General features: G+C 27.0%; 1 protein-coding gene across 1 annotated transcript in view; it reads left to right on the plus strand.

Moving 5' to 3' along the window:
• Nucleotides 1-21318, plus strand: part of LOC114937741 (uncharacterized) — a 58831-nt gene that overhangs the window by 22351 nt on the left and 15162 nt on the right. The window contains exons 2-3 of the mRNA XM_085486391.1: nucleotides 9310-9434; nucleotides 15385-15463. Of these exons, the coding sequence (XP_085342517.1) occupies nucleotides 9310-9434; nucleotides 15385-15463 (204 nt within the window). The remainder of the gene's footprint in view (nucleotides 1-9309; nucleotides 9435-15384; nucleotides 15464-21318) is intronic.

Genomic DNA, 21318 nt, shown 5'->3' on the forward strand with positions numbered 1-21318 from the left:
TTTCCTAAGAAAATAAAGAGTATATATAATCCGCTTTACATTATATTATTAATGATGTGTGCAATAACTTATAATTATATTGATTTATAATATTTATTATTATTATTATCATTGTTATTTATTAATATGAGTACGAAAATAAGTTGAGTTATAAGTCGTGTTTATTTCCCAAAAAAACTAGATAAAATTGCATTATTCGGATAAAAATTTATGTAAAATTTTGTGTTTATATCAAATTTCGAAATTATCTCACTAACATATATAATAACAGTTTTCTCAATAATTTAAATTAAATTTAATAAGATAAATAAATTATATTTAATAAGATCTTTTTTTTATAGAAAGAAAGAGCAGCCCGAGTTTAATTATTGATGATGTGTGCAATAAATTATAATTATATTGATTTATAATATTTATTATTATTATTATTAATTAATTAATTTGGGTACGAAAATAGTTGAATTATTAATTCGTGTTTATATTAACGAATTTTGCCGAAGGGGGGAGGGGATGAGGGATATATGGTGTACAATCTCGCTCGCTTTCGTTCTCAATATACACGCGATCGCTAATGCAATTTCACGGGCGTATACATGTGCAATAACGAAGGCTTAGGTCAGCCTTTCATGTGCACACTGCTGCGACTGATTACGTCTTGTCCACACGCGATTCGCATTAATTTGGTTTACCGCTTATATATGAATATATATATATATATATATATATATTTTTGCATACCTCATCGTTCGCATTTCCGCTTCTCTAATTGCATTTCCGCAGTTGCCGAACGCACATAATCTCGAACGTGATGGAAGGGAAGAGGGTAAATCAAGGATTGGTTCCCTAATAGCGCAACATATTCGAAAAATATTCAGAGGATATCCAGAGGACATTCGAACATCCTCAGGATGTTCTCTGAACGGCTTCGGGATATGTGTACTGTTAGGGTTGTTTTATCGTAATTATTATTCAATTATCTAGACTCATTCTTTTTTTTTTTTTATTAAATTTAAAAAGTCGGAAAGAGAGAGATTCATGGATTTGGGAAAGCTAGATAGGAGCTAAGGAAAAAAGAATCTAACAAGTATCCGGCGAATCCAATAATACTATCGGTAGACACCTCTCGTTTCTGGACTAATTTCGGGATCGCTACGCGTTATACATGAGAACCAGACTTAAGACTTAGTCTCGACAGAGTTCCCGACATCGACATCGAGAAAGGAATAGGACGGCAGAATGAGAAGGGTTGCCGAAGGAAGGAGGGAGGAAGAAGTCGCGGATTAGTTTCGCTCGCACGTGTGTTCGCTGAGAACTCAATCTAGAGATTCGGTTTGTAGCTCAGAGAGACAGAACGACGTTGCGACGACGACACCGTCGTTGTCGACGTAGACGACATCTTGAAAAGAGGGAGGGAGCGAGCGCTCTAATCATGAAATCCCTAATCAGCCATCACGTTCGGCCGTAGCTTCAAAAACTTCGGAAACTTCGGATTTTAATAATTGATCATTCTTTGATCAGGAAGAAGATAACACGAGGTCACAAAATTATTTTTTTTTATTATTTTAATCCAGATAGGTGTTACCCAGGCAGCGAACTGACGTCATTAAATGTCAAAATGACATTTTGACGTCAAATGACGTCATTTGGACGTTTAATGATGTTTCATTAATGATGACGTTTAATAATGTCAGTTGGTTACATAGGTACTTATAGGTTTTCTTTTTTTATAATTGAAAACGACCGCGAGCTAAATTCCATCAGTACGTCAGATTTTTGAAAAAATTGAGGTTTAATAATAAGGCAAAAATATGGCTATTTTGCGATCTTTACGACATCTTGAAAAGAGGGAGGGAGCGAGCGCTCTAATCATGAAATCCCTAATCAGCCATCACGTTCGGCCGTAGCTTCAAAAACTTCGGAAACTTCGGATTTTAATAATTGATCATTCTTTGATCAGGAAGAAGATAACACGAGGTCACAAAATGATTTTTTTTTTATTATTTTAATCCAGATAAGGTGTTACCCAGGCAGCGAACTGACGTCATTAAATGTCAAAATGACATTTTGACGTCAAATGACGTCATTTGGACGTTTAATGATGTTTCATTAATGATGACGTTTAATAATGTCAGTTGGTTACATAGGTACTTATAGGTTTTTTTTTTTTATAATTGAAAACGACCGCGAGCTAAATTCCATCAGTACGTCAGATTTTTGAAAAAATTGAGGTTTAATAATAAGGCAAAAATATGGCTATTTTGCGATCTTTACGACATCTTGAAAAGAGGGAAGGGAACGAGCGCTCTAATCATGAAATCCCTAATCAGCCATCACGTTCGGCCGTAGCTTCAAAAACTTCGGAAAACTTCGGATTTTAATAATTGATCATTCTTTGATCAGGAAGAAGATAACACGAGGTCACAAAATTATTTTTTTTCATTATTTTAATCCAGATAAGGTGTTACCCAGGCAGCGAACTGACGTCATTAAATGTCAAAATGACATTTTGACGTCATTTGGACGTTTAATGACGTTTAATAATGTCAGTTGGTTACATAGGTACTTATAGGTTTTCTTTTTTTATAATTGAAAACGACCGCGAGCTAAATTCCATCAGTACGTCAGATTTTTGAAAAAATTGAGGTTTAATAATAAGGCAAAAATATGGCTATTTTGCGATCTTTACGACATCTTGAAAAGAGGGAGGGAACGAGCGCTCTAATCATGAAATCCCTAATCAGCCATCACGTTCGGCCGTAGCTTCAAAAACTTCGGAAACTTCGGATTTTAATAATTGATCATTCTTTGATCAGGAAGAAGATAACGCGAGGTCACAAAATTATTTTTTTTTATTATTTTAATCCAGATAAGGTGTTACCCAGGCAGCGAACTGATGTCATTAAATGTCAAAATGACATTTTGACGTCAAATGACGTCATTTGGACGTTTAATGATGTTTCATTAATGATGACGTTTAATAATGTCAGTTGGTTACATAGGTACTTATAGGTTTTTTTTTTATAATTGAAAACGACCGCGAGCTAAATTCCATCAGTACGTCAGATTTTTGAAAAAATTGAGGTTTAATAATAAGGCAAAAATATGGCTATTTTGCGATAATTGAGATTTTTTTATAAAAAAGATTGATGTTATAGCTACAAATTCTGATTAGATTGTCATGAATGTGTTCATCTATTATAAAATGCATTTCTTAATTTTGATATCTTACTTTGGTAAGTTTAACCTAATCTAATCCTAATCCAATCCTAATTTTTACCTAATTTTCATATTTTTTACAAGAAAATCTGAAATATCGCAATAAAGCCATTTTTTACATATTAAACCTTAATTATTTTCAAAATCTGATATGAATCTATGCTAGTGAAATTTAATTTGTGGCATTTGTTTAGCACTCAAAAGTTTTTAATAAACACATAACTGCTGAAAAACGAAGTTTAAATGTTTTATAAGTATATTAGAATTTTATATTTTATAGAATTTTGATAATCAGTTACATTAAAATATAATATTTTAATTTAAATGTAATATGTTATTTTTGAAGCAATTAAAATATATTTTACTTTAATTTATATTGATAAACTGTATTAAATACTTCATCCATCTCAGTTTTATGATTTACTTTAAATTGCATATATATATATATATATATATATATATATATAATATTAATTATTTACAATACATTAATAGACGTATACTAAATATAATATTTTTTTTAAATATAAAGTTTTTTCTTTAAAATAATTAAAATATATGTATATATATTCTATTTTAAATTAGATTGATAAAATTATTATTTTTACCTTACAATATTAGTTTCATATGATTTATTTTAAATTATATGTATTAGTTTTTTTGTATTAACATCCGAATAAAAAACGTATGTTTTATAATGTAATATAATATAATTTTAATCTATAAATTAATATATGTGTGCAAGTGGAGATGCGTGTATATATAATATATATACATATATATATATATATATGTATATATATATATATTATATGATTTTGCTTCGTTCTTTTTTGATACATATAATGTGACATTCAAAATATATATAAAGAGAGATTATGGCAAAATTTAAGTTTGGTATTGTCTAAAATTGTTCTATCAAATCGATCCATCAAAATTTTGGAAAAGTGTGGAAAAGCAGAATCATGTGAAAAGATGATAGAGAGAATAAAAACAAGTGCAGTAAACAAGAATAAATAAATACACACACACACGCGCGCGCGCGCGCGTAAATATATATATTTATTCTTGTTTACAGCACAAATTGCTCTTGTTTTTATTCTCTCTGTCATCTTTTTACATGATTCTGCTTTTCTACATAAAATTTTGATAGAACAATTTTGAACAATACCAAACTTAAATTTTGCCATAATCTCTCTTTATATATTTTTTGAATGTCATATTACATGTATTAAAAAAGCACGAAGCAAAATCCATCTTACCCAGCCCGATGCTTTCAATATGATGAGATCTATAATTATATGATTCCACACGAGTTTTCAACTTTTAATCCAAATAAGCGAGATTCGCATACGCACAGAAAAATAAATCTCTAACATATGCAGAAAGTTACAAATCCACCAACAACTTTTATGTAGGTTTAAACTAGGTTTATTCACTGAATTTCGTTCGGCTTGATATATAAAAAAATTATTACAAAATTATTTCACTTTATATAACGTCACAATTTTTTATTCTGTTAGAACTAAGCCACTAAAGTCATTGATATTCATGAGGATCAACTTAGGATCCAAGTAAAGGTCATTTAAGGATATTTAAAGTCATTTACGAGATGTTGCGAGACGTCAGATAAATGTTTATTACGCACAAATATTTGCTATAAAATATAATATACATTTTTCATATTTTTTCGTAATATCGTTTTCTGTATAAGTAGATATGCTCTGTTATTATAAATTCATTATTAAAATAAAAATGTTTTAAATATTAATAATATTTCAATTTATTTTTAAATTATTGAAAATATTAAATACCTATATATGTGTATCACACACACACACACATATATATATATATATATATATATATATATATAAAATTGTAACTTATATACATATATGTAATATATATGTATACGTATATATATATATATATATATATATATATATATATATATATATATATATATATATTTACCTTACACTATATATATATATAAAATAAATATAAAATAGTTTATTTCGTAAATTATAATATTATAATACATCTAATATTGCAATTTAAAATTAAACAATGATATACATTAAATTATTTAATGAGAGAGAATTAAAACATTTTTTTTATATTTTAAAATTATTCTCTCTCTCTCTCTCTCTCTCTCGTTCTCTCTTTCCCTCTCGTTCTTTCTTTCCCTCTTTTGTGACGATGAAAAATCCATGTCTAGAAGTATCATATCAACTTTTCGTCTTCAAGAAAGATGAAGAAGCATCATAGCAGAATCCTTGTGGCATACTAACTATCCGATGACAGGATCTCTTCCTTATTTTTAGGCCATCATCTAGGTCTAAACGATTTTGTGAATTATAATACTAAGGAGAAAATAATTGTTGTAACTATATCAAAACTGAGAAACAAAGTTAATATTTAGAAAATATTAAAATAAATTTATTTAGTTATAATATTAATTTTATTTTATATTAATTTGATTAAAATAAATTGATATATAATAAGAATATAGTGAGAATAACTGTGAATCGATATTATATACATATATTAGCAAAATAAAATTAATATACACATATCTTTTTAAACATGCATCTAAATCAAAATTAGAGAATAAAAGTATATGCTTTTAATTATAAATCTACCTGCGCATTTTTCATTGAAATTCGATGGAAATATCGAAAAATTGGAACGTGGCTGAAAGTTTCAGCAACTCGACGATATGATGATTTATTTAGCGAAAGTGGTGGATTTTTATTGGAAACACGTCGTAACTGGATATCGACAAGTGTTCAGATTTTAGGTTGGAGGTGAAAATGGGATTCGGGGTAGGAGGATGGCAACGAAAAGGCCATGAGATGAATTTTAATAAAAGACTGCTGGCAGTAAATTAATCGATTTGAGATTGATGCCGTCGAAAGTTTTCTTTACGAAAAGAATTTAATAACAAATTTTGCGAAGTAATTATTTGTAATTCAATAATAATTTATAATTCGAAAATTTTATATTTATATAAATTTTATCGTATAAAATAAAATTAATCATATTTTTTCATATTTAACGCTTTATATTATATATAGAGGAAAGTTTGTTAAATCGTACCTCTTGTTTTTCTTAAACAAAATTAAAATATATTTTAAGAGATGATTTTCATATAATATTCGGTACCCCGTGCCAAAGTTGTCATATTGAGAAAGATAAGCAAATCAACTTATTTTATTAAAGCATTTTTTCATCTTATTTAATCCTGTTTATGGAAGCGTTGAAAATCGGCAAAATGTTTTAAGATTTATTTTTTATTCATTTTAACAAAGCAATGGAAGTTCGATAAAACATACTGTAATTGGTTCCCGATTTATCGCACTTGTACGGTTTACTAAACTTATTTTTTTACGTAGATATTAGTTTTTTTATATTTAGATGAACAACTGAAATATTATTAATTTTTATAATTATATTGAGATAATACATATTTATATTTTTGTGTGATACAAAAAGTATTTTTGTTAAATTTTTAAAGATAATTTATGATTATAAACATTCTTATAGATATGTTTTGTCGCAGATTGCAAACTTTTGTAGAAAATAAAACTTTATTTTTGTTACAATTTTTTAATTTTATTGTTAGAGGTATAATTTAAAACTTATAGATATAATTTAATAAACAGTTATTTAAGTTGTACCAACTACTTTTAAAAAAGTTTTAATTTATACAATTGAAAAATTTGTATTCATTACATGTCCCAAACGGTTCACAGAAATTTTTGTGTTATTTAATATAATATAGATATGTTAAATGGAGACACAAATACTGTGTTAATATTTTACCACAAAATAAATGCAAAAGTTTAATTTAAAATAAATTTTGTGCGAAATTAACATAGTTTTAATGTAAAAATTAACTAAAAAAATATGTTAATTTTCGATTTTATCATTCCCACTTATATTATGAAATAAAAAATCTACATTTTTTTCCTATAAATTTTAATAAATAAATCTTGTCACTAATAAAACAGGACATATTTATTGTGTAAAATTGAAAATAGATTCATATTGTGTTATTTTTACATTTTTTTTCAGTCGTTTCAATAATTTAACATTTAAGTTCAATTAACACAACAGCAATATGTTAAATTAACATATAAATGTATTAAATATTTAACACAAAATTTTAACGGGAACTGTTTTTAATAAGAAAACAAATTTTTCTACTGTGTACGATATAAAATAAAAATATTAATGTTTAGCGTTGACGAAGAACCATAGTTTCAAATAAATGAAGAAATTTTTTCATTTCTGTGATAGTTTTATTGCAATTTTAATATTTACCTTGGAAGATACGATTTAGCATACTTGCCCCTAATGTTATAATACTATATTATTAATGATTATATATGATATTATTAATGATTATATTAGCAGAAGAATTTTCGTGCATACACATTGATATATCTTTCCTATTGCTTTGCATACATATTTAAAAAAAACAACATTATGAATTGGGAAAGCGCATGTCGCGCATGTATATAAGAAGATAACTAAGACGATATCTTTTCATATCGGATAAGGGTATCCTTATTCTTAAAAGAATATCGGAGTAGTTTCGTATTATCGAAAAGTGAGACTAGATTTGACTATAAATCTATTTATTGGCTATACAGATTGTTTATTATCTGAAATTATAAAACTAACGCGGTTTGTAATATTAATACTTTAATTGTGGAAAAAGATTTATAAATCTCTATAGCCAATCAAAATATAAATAAAAAAATTAAAATATTTAGATTTTTTAAATTAAATTCTCTTTAAAAAATAGATTTATAGTCGAATCTAATCTCACTTTTCGATCGATAAAACAGAACTAATCCAGCATCTCGTGAACGCCATTGCATGCATTTTGACATGGCCAAATGACGTCTACAAATTATGTTTTCGTGATCTTCCCTTCCATCTCTCTTTGCCATTCTGTACAAGAGCTCAATATCGCGTCATAAAATTTTGATGATTATTTCTGTCTTATTTTGACAAAACAACTGTGAATAAAATATTAAAAAATACATTGATATCCACTTTTTCATTTGCTTGTTTTATATAATATTAATTAACATATATGAGACATATCTATGTATATAAAAATATGTTTATATAAACTCTTTTTCTTTTGGCTTAGAAACTATACCAAATATTAAAATGGATTTTTGAATAAAATAAGAAAACATTTTGTCTGAAGCTTGTAAAAGCTTTGTTTTCAGGAAACTTTTTATTTTAAAAATATTGATATATCTCTAAACATATAAATTATCTTAAAAAAATGAATGATGGTAAAGTAAAAAAGCAATATGATTTTTATTATTTTTAATAATTTTATTTGTTATTGCGTTAAAAACAAAATTTTTGAAAATATTTTTATCTTTTTTCCAATTTTCTTAAAAATTTAAGAAAATTAAAGAAAGAAAAATTTGTTTTTTCCTTTCGAAAATGTCTCATATTTCCAGACATATAGTAATCTAAAAGTGCTAACTTTGTAAATTATGAAGAACATAAAACCATTTTTATAAAAAACTTTATGTATTTATGATCAGATTAATATTTATGCGCTTGTAATATTATCTATACACTTTACAGTTCCGTTCTTTATCTTTTTCTTTTATCTTGTTACATCGAGAAAAAATGGCAACGGGAATTGCATTTTTATCGTTTGTCCTCGTTCGCGCAGAAATATTTGCCGAGAATTTTTCCAACGTTTCATGAATGTTTCTAGAATTGATACCTGCATCGATTGGCATTCGATCTTTTTTTCATAACGAAACGTTATTATTAATTTGCCGTTAAAATGTTTTGCGATCAGTAAAATAAATTGTTGTCGAGAGTTAAAGCTTCTTTTTTTTCAAAAGTTATTCTTCATCAACTCTCTACATTTCAGAAAATTAAAGCTGTTAGAAGAAATTTTTCTAAAAAGTCACGATTATTAAGAAGCATCATGTAAAAAAATGAAATTCATTTTTATAATATGATACACATGTAAATTTTAATAAATATTTTTTATTTTAAGAATACGTTGAAAGTAAACGCAAATATTTTTTATCGCAGAAAAAATGGCACAACCTTGGAGAAGTTTCATCTGCAAATCTCAAGATTGCAGTTATATCCTAAGAACTCGAAATACGTGGACCAGTTGCTCCACGAGATGGCGACTAAGCCGATTCTTCATGTGGGTGAGTAGAATATTACAATATAATTATATATTGTATATAGAATTAATCGCACAGTTTGTAATTCTCAAATAGTGTCTCCTATAAAATATTATTTTATAGCTTTTTACGTTTAAACACTTTTTTAATATTATTAATTTATATTAAATTATAATTAAAATATTAATAATATTAAATTAATTAAATTTATTATATTAAATAATTATATTCAATTATATTTTATTGCAATCTTCCAATATTATTTATTGCATGTCATTTAAATTAAAATAATATTTATTTTTCTGTATTTTAATTGAAATTATATGTTATATTATTTTATATTATTATTGAGTTTATTGTGAATATGTGTAATATTTTTATTTCTGTTAGTTAAAATATACGGGATTGTTTCACAGGATAATATCTGCTCGATAAAATCGAAGACTATAAATTTATGGTGAATAAACCTTCGAAAAATAATAACAACGGAATTATAAAATTAAACAAAAGAAGACGAAGAAATAAAGATTATAGTAAGACAAACAAATATAAAACTTTCGCCATAATAATAATTAAAATTCCGCTCCAATTCGATCGACAATAACGAAGACTGTATTTAATTAGTCATGGTAATTAGTCTAATTATATCCACAATGATGGCAATTATACATACGTTGACATACCGTCACTAAGTCATGAGACATTTGAGTAAATAACAGAAAAGTGGTATAAAAGAGGTTATATAAGGTGATGTCTCATAATTATGATATTAAATTATATTTCCTCAATTAATTGCTATATATTCTAATTTTCAATTTATTTTCCATATAAAACCAATTAATACATTTACTATACGATTACTTTCGCAGCAACAAAGTTGTAAAATATAAATACATTGAAATTAAATAAAGCAATGACCGAATTAATAAATAATTAAGATAATACGAATATTTACTGATATTAATATTAATAACATTATTTCAAAAAATAATTATTACGCTCAGTTTCACTTTATTCTTAAACCAATTTTTTATAAAATAAAATATTTTATAAAATACTTAATAAGCAAATAAAACAAATAAACATATAATTAAACACATAATTAATTTTAATTTTAGATACAAGTTTTTGTATATAAAATATCATAAAGTGAGAATTTTTAATTCTTATATAAATAATTTAAAGAATTATATATAAATCTTATTATATTTTTAGATGATATTTATATTAAAATTTAAAAAATTTTTATCATATTTTCTATATTATTATATGATATATATATATATATATATATATATATATATACACAATATATATATATATATATATATATATATATACAGAATTTTTATAACAATTTTATTTCTATTAGCTTGGCATCTCTATCATGAGAAATCAAACATATAGCTTAATCAAATAATATTATATGCTAATTTGTTGCTTTAATTCCAAATTATATATATATATATATATATATGCATTCCATATCAAATCAACGACTTTTTTCCTCGACCATTTTTTATTTGTTCCATTTTTTTATCTTTTTGTATTTATTGAAAGTAGCTTCCATGAATATCATATATACATTGTATAATAATAATAATCCACCAAACATTGACGTGCCGCACGTACATTAATAATAAAATCGTATATTAATAATGAAATTTATTAATTATTTAAACTATGTATATATACAACAAAAGTTTTTATGTACTAATTTCCAATAAAATACGTTTGATTTCATTAACATCTTTTATTTTAAGAGTGTTCTCCTTAATCCGAGTTGCCTAAACAACTGACAAACATTATTTTCGAAAAAATAGCAAAAATCTTAAAAAATTACAAATATTGGAATTTTTCCCTGACTTTTCGAAATGAGTGCTTATTAATTTTGTAAGTACTAATTTTTTAATCGAAATAATGTGTAAACAACCAAAAAATGCGATTTTTGAAAAAAATTTGAAATGGCCTTAAAAAATAATTTTGGTTAAAATTGACTAAAATATACCATTAAATTTTTTTAAATTATTTTAATATTTAGTTTAAAAAATACATTCAAAGACAAAAAAATGATCACCTTATTAATGACAATATATTTATTTTTCTTAAAGTTATAAATATTTGAAATGTTTTGAATTCAAAGAAATCAATGTTTTTAAAAATATATAACTCGGAAATTAATAAAGATAAAAATCTAAAAAAATTCATAGAAGTTATTTTTAATACAGATACAATGTGTGTATACACTGTGTATGTAAAATATGCAATCTTTCGATTGGTCGATTTGTGTTGACTGAATTATAAATTGCCGTAATGGTACACATTCTCAATCATAGAATCACGAATAGTCGTGAATTTGCATTTGCTTATTAACATACTATCGAAACGCGCAACGTATCAGAATAAACCTGGTTCCATTTTCTGCCGAATAATATATCGATCTCGTGATATCGATTATGTCGATATCTTAAATGTTACACGCTCTAAATTCGGAGACTGTAGACGACGAACGTCGTTTTATTATTTGATCGCGACGATTTATTATTGCTTGACAAAGATCGATTCGTGTTATTTAAGCTTATGAAACTTAAATATAAACCACTCAATCTAATCGCGATTTATATTAAAATTGTCATAATTTATAACATTTTACAATTACTAATTATATGTATATTACATATGTAGAAGAATGTTAGAGGGAGGAAGAGAAAAAGAGAAGGAGGAAGGAACACGATTTTGATCATTTTTAACGTAAAAGTACAACTTTCAAAGAAAGTTTTAGCGAGGAATACGAGAAAAGTACTTAAAAAATTCCACGACCAATTAGATGAGATAAGTCTTGTTTGAACCGTCATACAGGTCGGACGTGTTTACAACGCACTGCCGTTCCGAACGCGATAAAATATCTCAGTGTTAACTTTCAATAATACGGTAATGCTAATATTTATCACTTAAAATCAAACATCTGTATGTAAAAAAGCTAAAGTATTTAACAAACAGTAATACACATTGCTGGTCAGCTAAAATAATTCCATAGCAATGCACATATGCAGACCCATACAATGCCGCAACAGAGTAAATCAGATGCACTGAAACAGATAACCGCAGTCGAGACAGATTAGGTATCTTATAATAATGATGCACTTCGAAAAAGTATACCTCGATAAAACATAACGAATGGCAAGAGGTTAAAAGCAAGAACAAACGACCTAGATCCAGTCCAGAAAATCAAGAGACACGGTAGTGTCTCGCGACCAGTTAAGGGCGTAGCGGAGACACCGTGTATCTTAACGCGAGTCGGACATTTGAGTCTTTATAATATTTCGAATCCTCAATAATGGCTGAAGCAATCGAGTTTATACTAGACTTAATCGATAGATTGAGTTCGAATTATATAATAAAAGTGTCTTTATTTCTGCTCTACGTGATTTGTAAGCAGAGATATATAAATGCAAAGTCGAAATATGAAAAATTTCTATTAAGAAACGTCCCCGTCATCATTATCATCATTATCATCATCATTATCATCATCGACCACGCATACATAGTAGTATCGTGCTACACGTATTCACACGTATACAACACATGCGCACACATATATCACACGTACACAACGCATGCAAGATGCATGTAGTGGTAATTTTGTCCATCTCGCACGTTTTACAACAGATGGCGATAGTGGCGCTCCGCCATATCGGCAGCGTGCGGAGTTATGTTGGCTAACTCTCTCTCTCTCTCTCTCTCTCTCTCTCTGGGAGCGCTGCTAAATAATATTCTAACAATATTAAAATTAAATTGTTACTTTTAAACTCATTACAGTTAAAATATGTTTTGTGTTTAAATTAATTAATGTTACTTTAAGGTGCATTGTAATTTTGAAACTTAGCAGCGCGCCCAGTTTTTTTAACTAAAATTTTTTTATTTCTTTTTCACATGGCGCATGGACTTGGCATCTTGTTTATCTTTTTTTTTAAAAGATAAGTTTTTTTATGGTACGATTCTACATTTGCAAATTTAAATTTTTACTGATTCATTATACGACTCTATATATGTCTGCAACTTTAATTTTCCACTGGTACAAGTTTCTACTTTCACTTGGCGCAATTTTTTTTTTATTTCATTACTTTTGTTACGATTGTACATGGGTTTATAATCGATAATTTTTCATACAATTCTATTGTACATGGGTTTGCAATGTAGGATTCTACATAAGTTTGCAATGGATAATTTTTAATACAATTCTACATGGGTTTGCAATGGTTAATTTTTCATAGGATTCTACATGAGTTTGCAATGGTTAATTTTTCATAGGATTCTACATAGGTTTGCAATGGGTACGATTCTACATGGGTTTGCAATGGTTAATTTTGCCTAGGATTCTACATGGGTTTGCAATGATTAATTTTTCATAGGATTCTACATGGGTTTGCAATAGGATAGGATTCTCCATGGGTTTGCAATGGATAATTTTCGTTAATGGCGTGCCCTTAACTGGTCGCCTTTTTTTACCTTTTTTTAAAGGTGAGTTTTTAGAGATTATAATAATATACGCCACTCAAAACAAACACGTATTACCGATTACTGGCTATGCGCGCCAATTAGTGTAGCAAATAAATACAAGCAACTAGACAACCAGGAATTCGAAAGAACAGAAAATATAGATACTGTTAAACCTATAAAAGCTCTACCAATATTTATTTCAGGAGTCAATAATATTAGTCCGTTAATAAACATGCTAAATCTAATTACTCAAGACAATTATACTATTAAAGTTAAAAACCAAGAAATACTACAGCACTTCCAATCCAAGGTCTTAAGAATGATTCTAGATGCTCCATGGTTTATAACCAACGATTTCATACAACACGACCTCCAAATACCGAGCGTCAAAAGAGAAATTGTAAAGTGTTGTACAAACTATCATAATAGACTCCTAAATCACCCGAACTCTCTAACAGTAAACCTCATGAAACAATCCTTTAAAACGAGAAGACTAAAGAGAAAAATACCAATAGACTTTATATCCTAAAATATACAATATTGTAACATAACTTACCCTAAAAACTTTAGATCTACACACCTCAAAGTATTAATCATTATATAATTACATAAAGTATAATCAATATAAGATCATATCACCGGAAACGTTCTTCACATGTTCAATTCCATGACATAAATATTGCTAAATGTCCTACGTACATGGATAGATTGTAATAAAATTAGGATGACAAAAAAATAGATGAGACCAATATTGTATGTATTCGACGATCATTATTTTATATGTACATTTTTTATAAAGTGTGTATTCTTAGCACATTTATTTATTTATGCATAATAAATCTAAAGGATGTTTCTCTTCCCCAAAGAAAAAACTAGTCTAATCTAATTTATTTTCGAAGGGTATATGAATAATATTTTAATAATTCATCCCTTTAAATATATATAGATTAGATCAGGTTAATTTTTATTGGAAAGTTTCTCCTGCCGTTTACGTGTTTATTTTTTATTACACATAAATAAATGAATGAAACTAAGGTACATATGCAAATTTTTTGTTTTCTTTGAATAAAATTTTAATTGAAAATAATAAAAAATAAGTTGATGTGTTTGCATATTTGTGTGCATGTGTTTATATAGTTTTTATGATTTCTATTCGAAATGCAATAATTTTGTTAATTTTTTCGCGTGTTAAAATTTAAAATTTACGTTTTGTAAAATATTTATATCACTATATATCTTGCATATTTTATTAAATCCTAGATTTTTTTTTATTGTGTTTTCTCGCTAAAAATCTCTTTGGAAATCAAAATCAAAACGTGATGCAAAGTTAGCAGAATTTAGCTAAAAAGAGAGAGAATTTATATTATTCTATAATTATTATTATATTATAATTATGAGAAAATTTGAATTTTTTATTTAAGTTTTAATCGAGTATATTTCATAATGTAAAGATTTATCGAATTTTTTGTTGCAGTTCAAAAGGACGGCGGCACACAGCTAAAATTAATCATTGATTATGGCGATAACACGCAAGCATTGTTCAAACCAATGCGGTAAGTACATCATTGATGTATAAGAATATTTATATATACATATGTGTAGCAAAGTGACACCATTAAATGTCAAAATGACGTTATTTTGACGTCAGTTTGTCACCTGGGATATTTAATTACTTTATTGTAATTTTTTTATCTTTATATCATCTCTCTCTCTCTTTGGAGAACATATTCTGAAAACATACAGGATGTCCGATTTTAGTTGACCCCAAAACTTTTTTTATTTTTTATTAATACAACAACCTGATTAAAACAAAAGTTATTTGACTCCATAACCTTTTTTATTTTTTATTAATACAACAACCTGATTAAAACAAAAGTTATTTAACCCCATAACCTTTTTTATTTTTTATTAATACAACAACCTGATTAAAACAAAAGTTATTTGATTTGAAGGAGGACAGAAGATGGCATTACTGAGGAGCGCTTTCCAAAGTCATTTAAAAGTCATTTATATTTTTTAAATGGAATCACCATATTTTTTTTATATAAATCGATTGCTCACAATTTTTGGCATAAAAAGTTATAAGGATAAGATGATAAAAAAATGAATAGTTTAGGAGATATTTTATATTTAAATTTGACAAAATGTTAAATATATAATTGATGAATTATTAATATCTCGTAAAATATTCATTTTTCTTACTTACATATTTTATGAATAATGTAATAAAAGGTATTAATTAGTATAAAAGAAACACATAGTTGTTTGTAAGAAAAAGTATGTAGCTGCTAGTTGCAATTTACATACTTTTTCTTCGAAACAAAATTATGTGTTTTCTTTACACCAATTTTTTTCATTAATTTTATGTATAAAAGTTTTCAGACAAGATCATCGAAAAGTGAATATTTTATAAGATATTTCACAGCTTATGTAAAATTGTATCAAATTTAAGTATAAAATATCTTCTATAAACTATTTGTTTTTTGACCATCTTACTTTTATAACTTTTTATGCCAAAAATTACAAAGAATTAATTTATTTTAAAGAATATAGTGGTTTTATTTAAAAAAACGTAAATGACCTTCAAATGTCCTTTAAAAAACCAATAAAATAAAACTTTATAGGGATGGTCGATAAAAATGACACCCTGTATATGTATATTTAAATTAAATATATTAAATATATATATATATATATATATATATATATATAAGTGATATATTAAAATAAAATAATTACAACCGTGTGCTGTAATAAGGCAAATGGCGCTAATTAGTGGCGATCGTGCGCAAATTACGAGGAAGAGGTCAGCTTCCATGACTTTCGCGAATAAAGACAGCGACAGACCGCTGAGTGTCGGAAAGTTTTTGGTATATCTTGGAGTCGCAGGCAGGCAACGTGCGAAATTACTTTGGCAGTTTGTCGGGGCTCAATGAGCGTCGCAACGTTCTACCGTAGGACATCGTTCCGATAGCGCCTACATTAACGCTAGGATATACAGGGTGGCCCATAAATATAAAGTATTACCAGTGTCGATAACTCAAACAATATTTGCCAAATCAAAAAATTTCATGTATTTGAGAAGCAGTGTTTGTTGTTATCTAAATAAAATTATATAGATGATTATTTAGATGAAACTTTGGCGTCATCTTATCTTTATATAGATAATAAAAATATGTATTATTTATATCTGCATCTTAGATAAAAAAGTATTATCTTTACTAAATTATAGAATAATTTTCAGATAATTTTGGTTTAGAATCGTAGCACATGAAAATACTTAAATAGTAGAACTTAAGCAGTAAGCGAGAAAAATTTATAAATAAAAATCTGAATACATATATTTTTATATTCCTTTTATAATTTACATTTTTTTATAACTGTGTTTACATAAGCAGTCTTAAAAATAATATTATCTGAAAATTATCTAGATGAATTGCCATGTAATTTTATTTTTTATATAAATTTAAAATAAAATTATCTTTATCCTAAGATGAATTTACATATTTGTATCTCATCTTTATCTAGCTAATTTTAAAATCATATAACAATAAGTACAACATTGTTCAGAGACTTTTCTAACTAGACGTAAACATTAAGTCATCCTCGCTCGTTCTTTAAGGGAAGTGAGAAATAATTTTGTAATTTCAAATGGAAACTCCTATAAATTATATATTTGAATTTTATGAAAAAAAGTGAGTAAATTTTATCTGGAGTATTTCTTAGAAAAATATTTCTATCAAAAGTTATAAGCATTTAAACTTTAAAGTAGAGTTATCATTTAAAAGTTAAATTGATAAAATCATAAGTTAAATGAAAGATATTATAGTTTTTGTTTTTATTTTTTTTTTACTTATATATTTTATGCGGAAAGAGGGGCAATTAAGAGTCAGGCGTGGTAATTGATACGCAAAACGGAGCTATTTACCGACGATCTTTATTATATATTTTACTTGATAAAAAAATTAATATGAAATTGTTTATATTATCTTTAGAAAAATTTCAAAAATTAAATTCTTTATTAAATTAACTATTTGTAGAAAAAATATAAAATTAATTAATTTTTAGGAAAATTTAAAAAAGTTGAAGGAAACTTATTTTAAAAAAATAAAATATTTTAGTAAATTCGAAAGCTTACATTTAATTACAAAATAATTAAAATTAATCAAACAAATGTTCCGAAGAAAATTGACTTGCTTTTTTTCGTAAAATCCAAATACGAAATATTTTATAACGGATTCCATTTAAAATTATGAATTTACCCTTTCCTTGAAGGAGGAGCGGAGGTAACTTTACATAGTTAGAAAGACCTCTTAAATACATTAAACTTCTCTTAAACAAATTTTTGATTCAACAAATATTTTCAAAGTTATTGGCTTTTAACATTTTTTTAGGTGAGCCACCCTATATACATAAAATTTATATTTCTTTCTCTCTTTACCAGAAAGATCTTTTTATAATTGGAATTTAAGTAACTGTAGTAAAAATTCTAAAAAAATATCTGTGCCTCGTTCTGACTCTTTCGAGATTGATAAAAGTTTTGATAAGCAGACAAACATAAATATACATATCTACAATAATTTATATACATATAATCACTTCTGTCTCGATTTCTTCCCACTGACAAAGTTACGCGGATTCAGTTACGAGCGCAATTATATAAATGGTATCTTGAACGTATCCTCATATGAGAGCTATGAGAGAAACACTCTCGAGCAACTTCACAATTTCCTTTCGTCGCGTTTCTTCTTCTTTTCTCTTTTCTCGTACCGCTTCTCTCGTAAATGATACGTCACACACTCCATTGTTTCCGAGAGCGTGTCTTTTTGCCTGATAGCTTATCAAATGCGACGAATTCAATTTTAATTGATATTTTATAATTTATGATATTGACGATTCAAAAATTTATATTTTTATTTCCGTTTTTATTTTAAATTATAATTATGATGCTATATAATTATTATTTCTATATTTAATATATTAAATTAGGTGACTCTTTATGGTTTTTCAATTTTTTAATCGATATATTTATATCTACAAACAAATATATTATTTGTTTAAAATAAAAATATAGGGTATATGTAGTCACTTTATCTTTGAAGGACGAATCAAAGTAAAATACGTCGAGAATGACGAAATAACGTTTGAGCCTTCTTTAAAGAAATACAATTGAAAAATTTATTTGGATTATTATTTTTATTTGAATTAAAAATTTGTAAAAAAAATTACTTCGATAATCATAAGTTAAAAGACACAACATTAATTAACAAATAGACAATAAGATTAGAATTACAGAAGGCGTTCCGCCATTATTGTTTGTGAAGAATTTCCAGATAAACATTTAAAAATGCATTTTGTTTTTGAATTGTAACTTCTTAAAGAAGAATTAAAGGTAAAATCTTCATTCTTTATTTTCGACTTATTGGGACTTTGTTGATTGAGTCTCTAGAAAAATAAGGCACGACTTAAGATACATCCCCAAGTAGCAAACTGACGTCATTAAACGTCATATAATGATGTTATTCGACGTCGAAACAACGTCATTAGATGTCAAAATGATTGATGAATTTTAATTTTGACATCAAATGATGTCAGTTTGCTACTTAGGGGTTGTTTGGTTTATCTTTATTTGATTAAAAATGATGAAAAAAAATCTTTTTGTAAACTAAGTGTAATCAGCATTCGGAAAAATTTTTTGCGACACGCCAAGTGCGGAGAGATAGCGATGGCGCAATATCTAGGAAGGTCGAGAAAAATTTTCGGACAAGCCAGATATTACGATATCTATCTTCGTCTCTTTCTTTCTCCTTCCCTCCCCATCTCTTTCTCTCTCAATGATCCACACGAGTCCAGAACCCTTTAAACTTCCAGTGGGCCGAAGATTTCACGATAAGTGGCCGCCGCTCGCGCGCGGCTTAAACTCCGGTAATAAGTTTGCCAATAAGTTCTTCCAAAAGTTTGCGACCCGTGAGGGAGAGAGAGAAAGGAAGAGAGCAGTAGCAAGAATTTTGGGGCCAAGCTTGGTCGCAATAAGCTCTCGTTACTCGCTTGGACAAAATTTACTCCATCTAAAGGAAGAATAAAAACACATTTTCTCTTTACGATATATACTATATTTTTTATGTGCAATTTTTTAATTTATTTTACAAGGTAATTACGTATTTTTTACGTATATAATCAATGTTTGCTGTTATCTAAATAAAATTATATAGATGATCATCTATATGAAATTTTGACGTCCTTTTATCTTTATATAGATAATAAAGATATGTATTATTTATATTTGCATCTTAAATGAAAAAGTGTTATATCTTTACTAAATTATCTAGAATAATGTTCAAATAATTTGCTTCAGAATCATAGTACATTAAATAAAAATACTTAAATAGTAGAACTTAAGCAATAAACGATAAAAACTTACAAAAAAAGTATGAATTTATTTTTATATTTCTTTTATAATTCACATAGTTTTATAACTGTGTTTACATAAACAGTCTTAAAAATTATTATCTAGATGAATCGCTATATAATTTTATCTAGATATCAAGTTATCCATTTAAAATGACTATATTTTTATATCTCTCATCTTTATTTAGATAATTTTAAAATCATCTAAGCAGAACACTGTATATTATTGAGTTGTCGCATCGTGGATGGTTCAGATTTTCTAAAAGCGGCAGCTTTATATGGAACACTTATGGAGCGACGACCCATATTTTAGAGGCGCGTCCCCCTTTGTAACATTTATAATTTAATCTCGAGAATTTAGGAAATTAAAGGTCGCGAGATTCCCTTTATATAGAACATATTAAATTAACTGTTCGAGTGACACCTTTTTAGACTTTTTCTTTTCCCTATTTCCCAGAGATTGATCAGATCTCACATACGCGCGCGCATATAGTGTATGTTGTGTGTGTGTTAATTGTCCTATCTCATATGTATCCATAAAATAAATCTACTTACTTTCATCTCGTCTTTATCTAGATAATTTTTGAATCACAACACTGTATATTATTGAGTTGTCGCATCGTGAACGGTTCAGATTTTCTAAAAGCGGGAGCTTTATGTGGAACACTTATGGAGCGACGACCTATATTTTAGAGGTTAAGCGCGTCCCTCTTTGAAACATTATAATTTAATCTAGAATTTAGGAAATTAAAGGTCGCGAGGTTTCCTTTATATAGAACATATTAAATTAACGGCTCGAGTGACTGGATTTTTTAGATTCTTTTTCTTTTCCCTATTTCCTAGAGATTGATCAGATCTCACATACGCGCGCGCATGTAGTGTATATTGTGTGTGTGTTAATTGTCCTATCTCATATGTATCCATAAAATAAATTTACTTACTTTCATCTCGTCTTTATCTAGATAATTTTTGAATCACAACACTGTATATTATTGAGTTG

Source organism: Nylanderia fulva, unplaced genomic scaffold (genome assembly GCF_048542155.1).
Source record: "Nylanderia fulva isolate GAGA-0341 unplaced genomic scaffold, ASM4854215v1 Scaffold43, whole genome shotgun sequence".
In the NCBI taxonomy this organism is placed as follows: domain Eukaryota; kingdom Metazoa; phylum Arthropoda; class Insecta; order Hymenoptera; family Formicidae; genus Nylanderia; species Nylanderia fulva.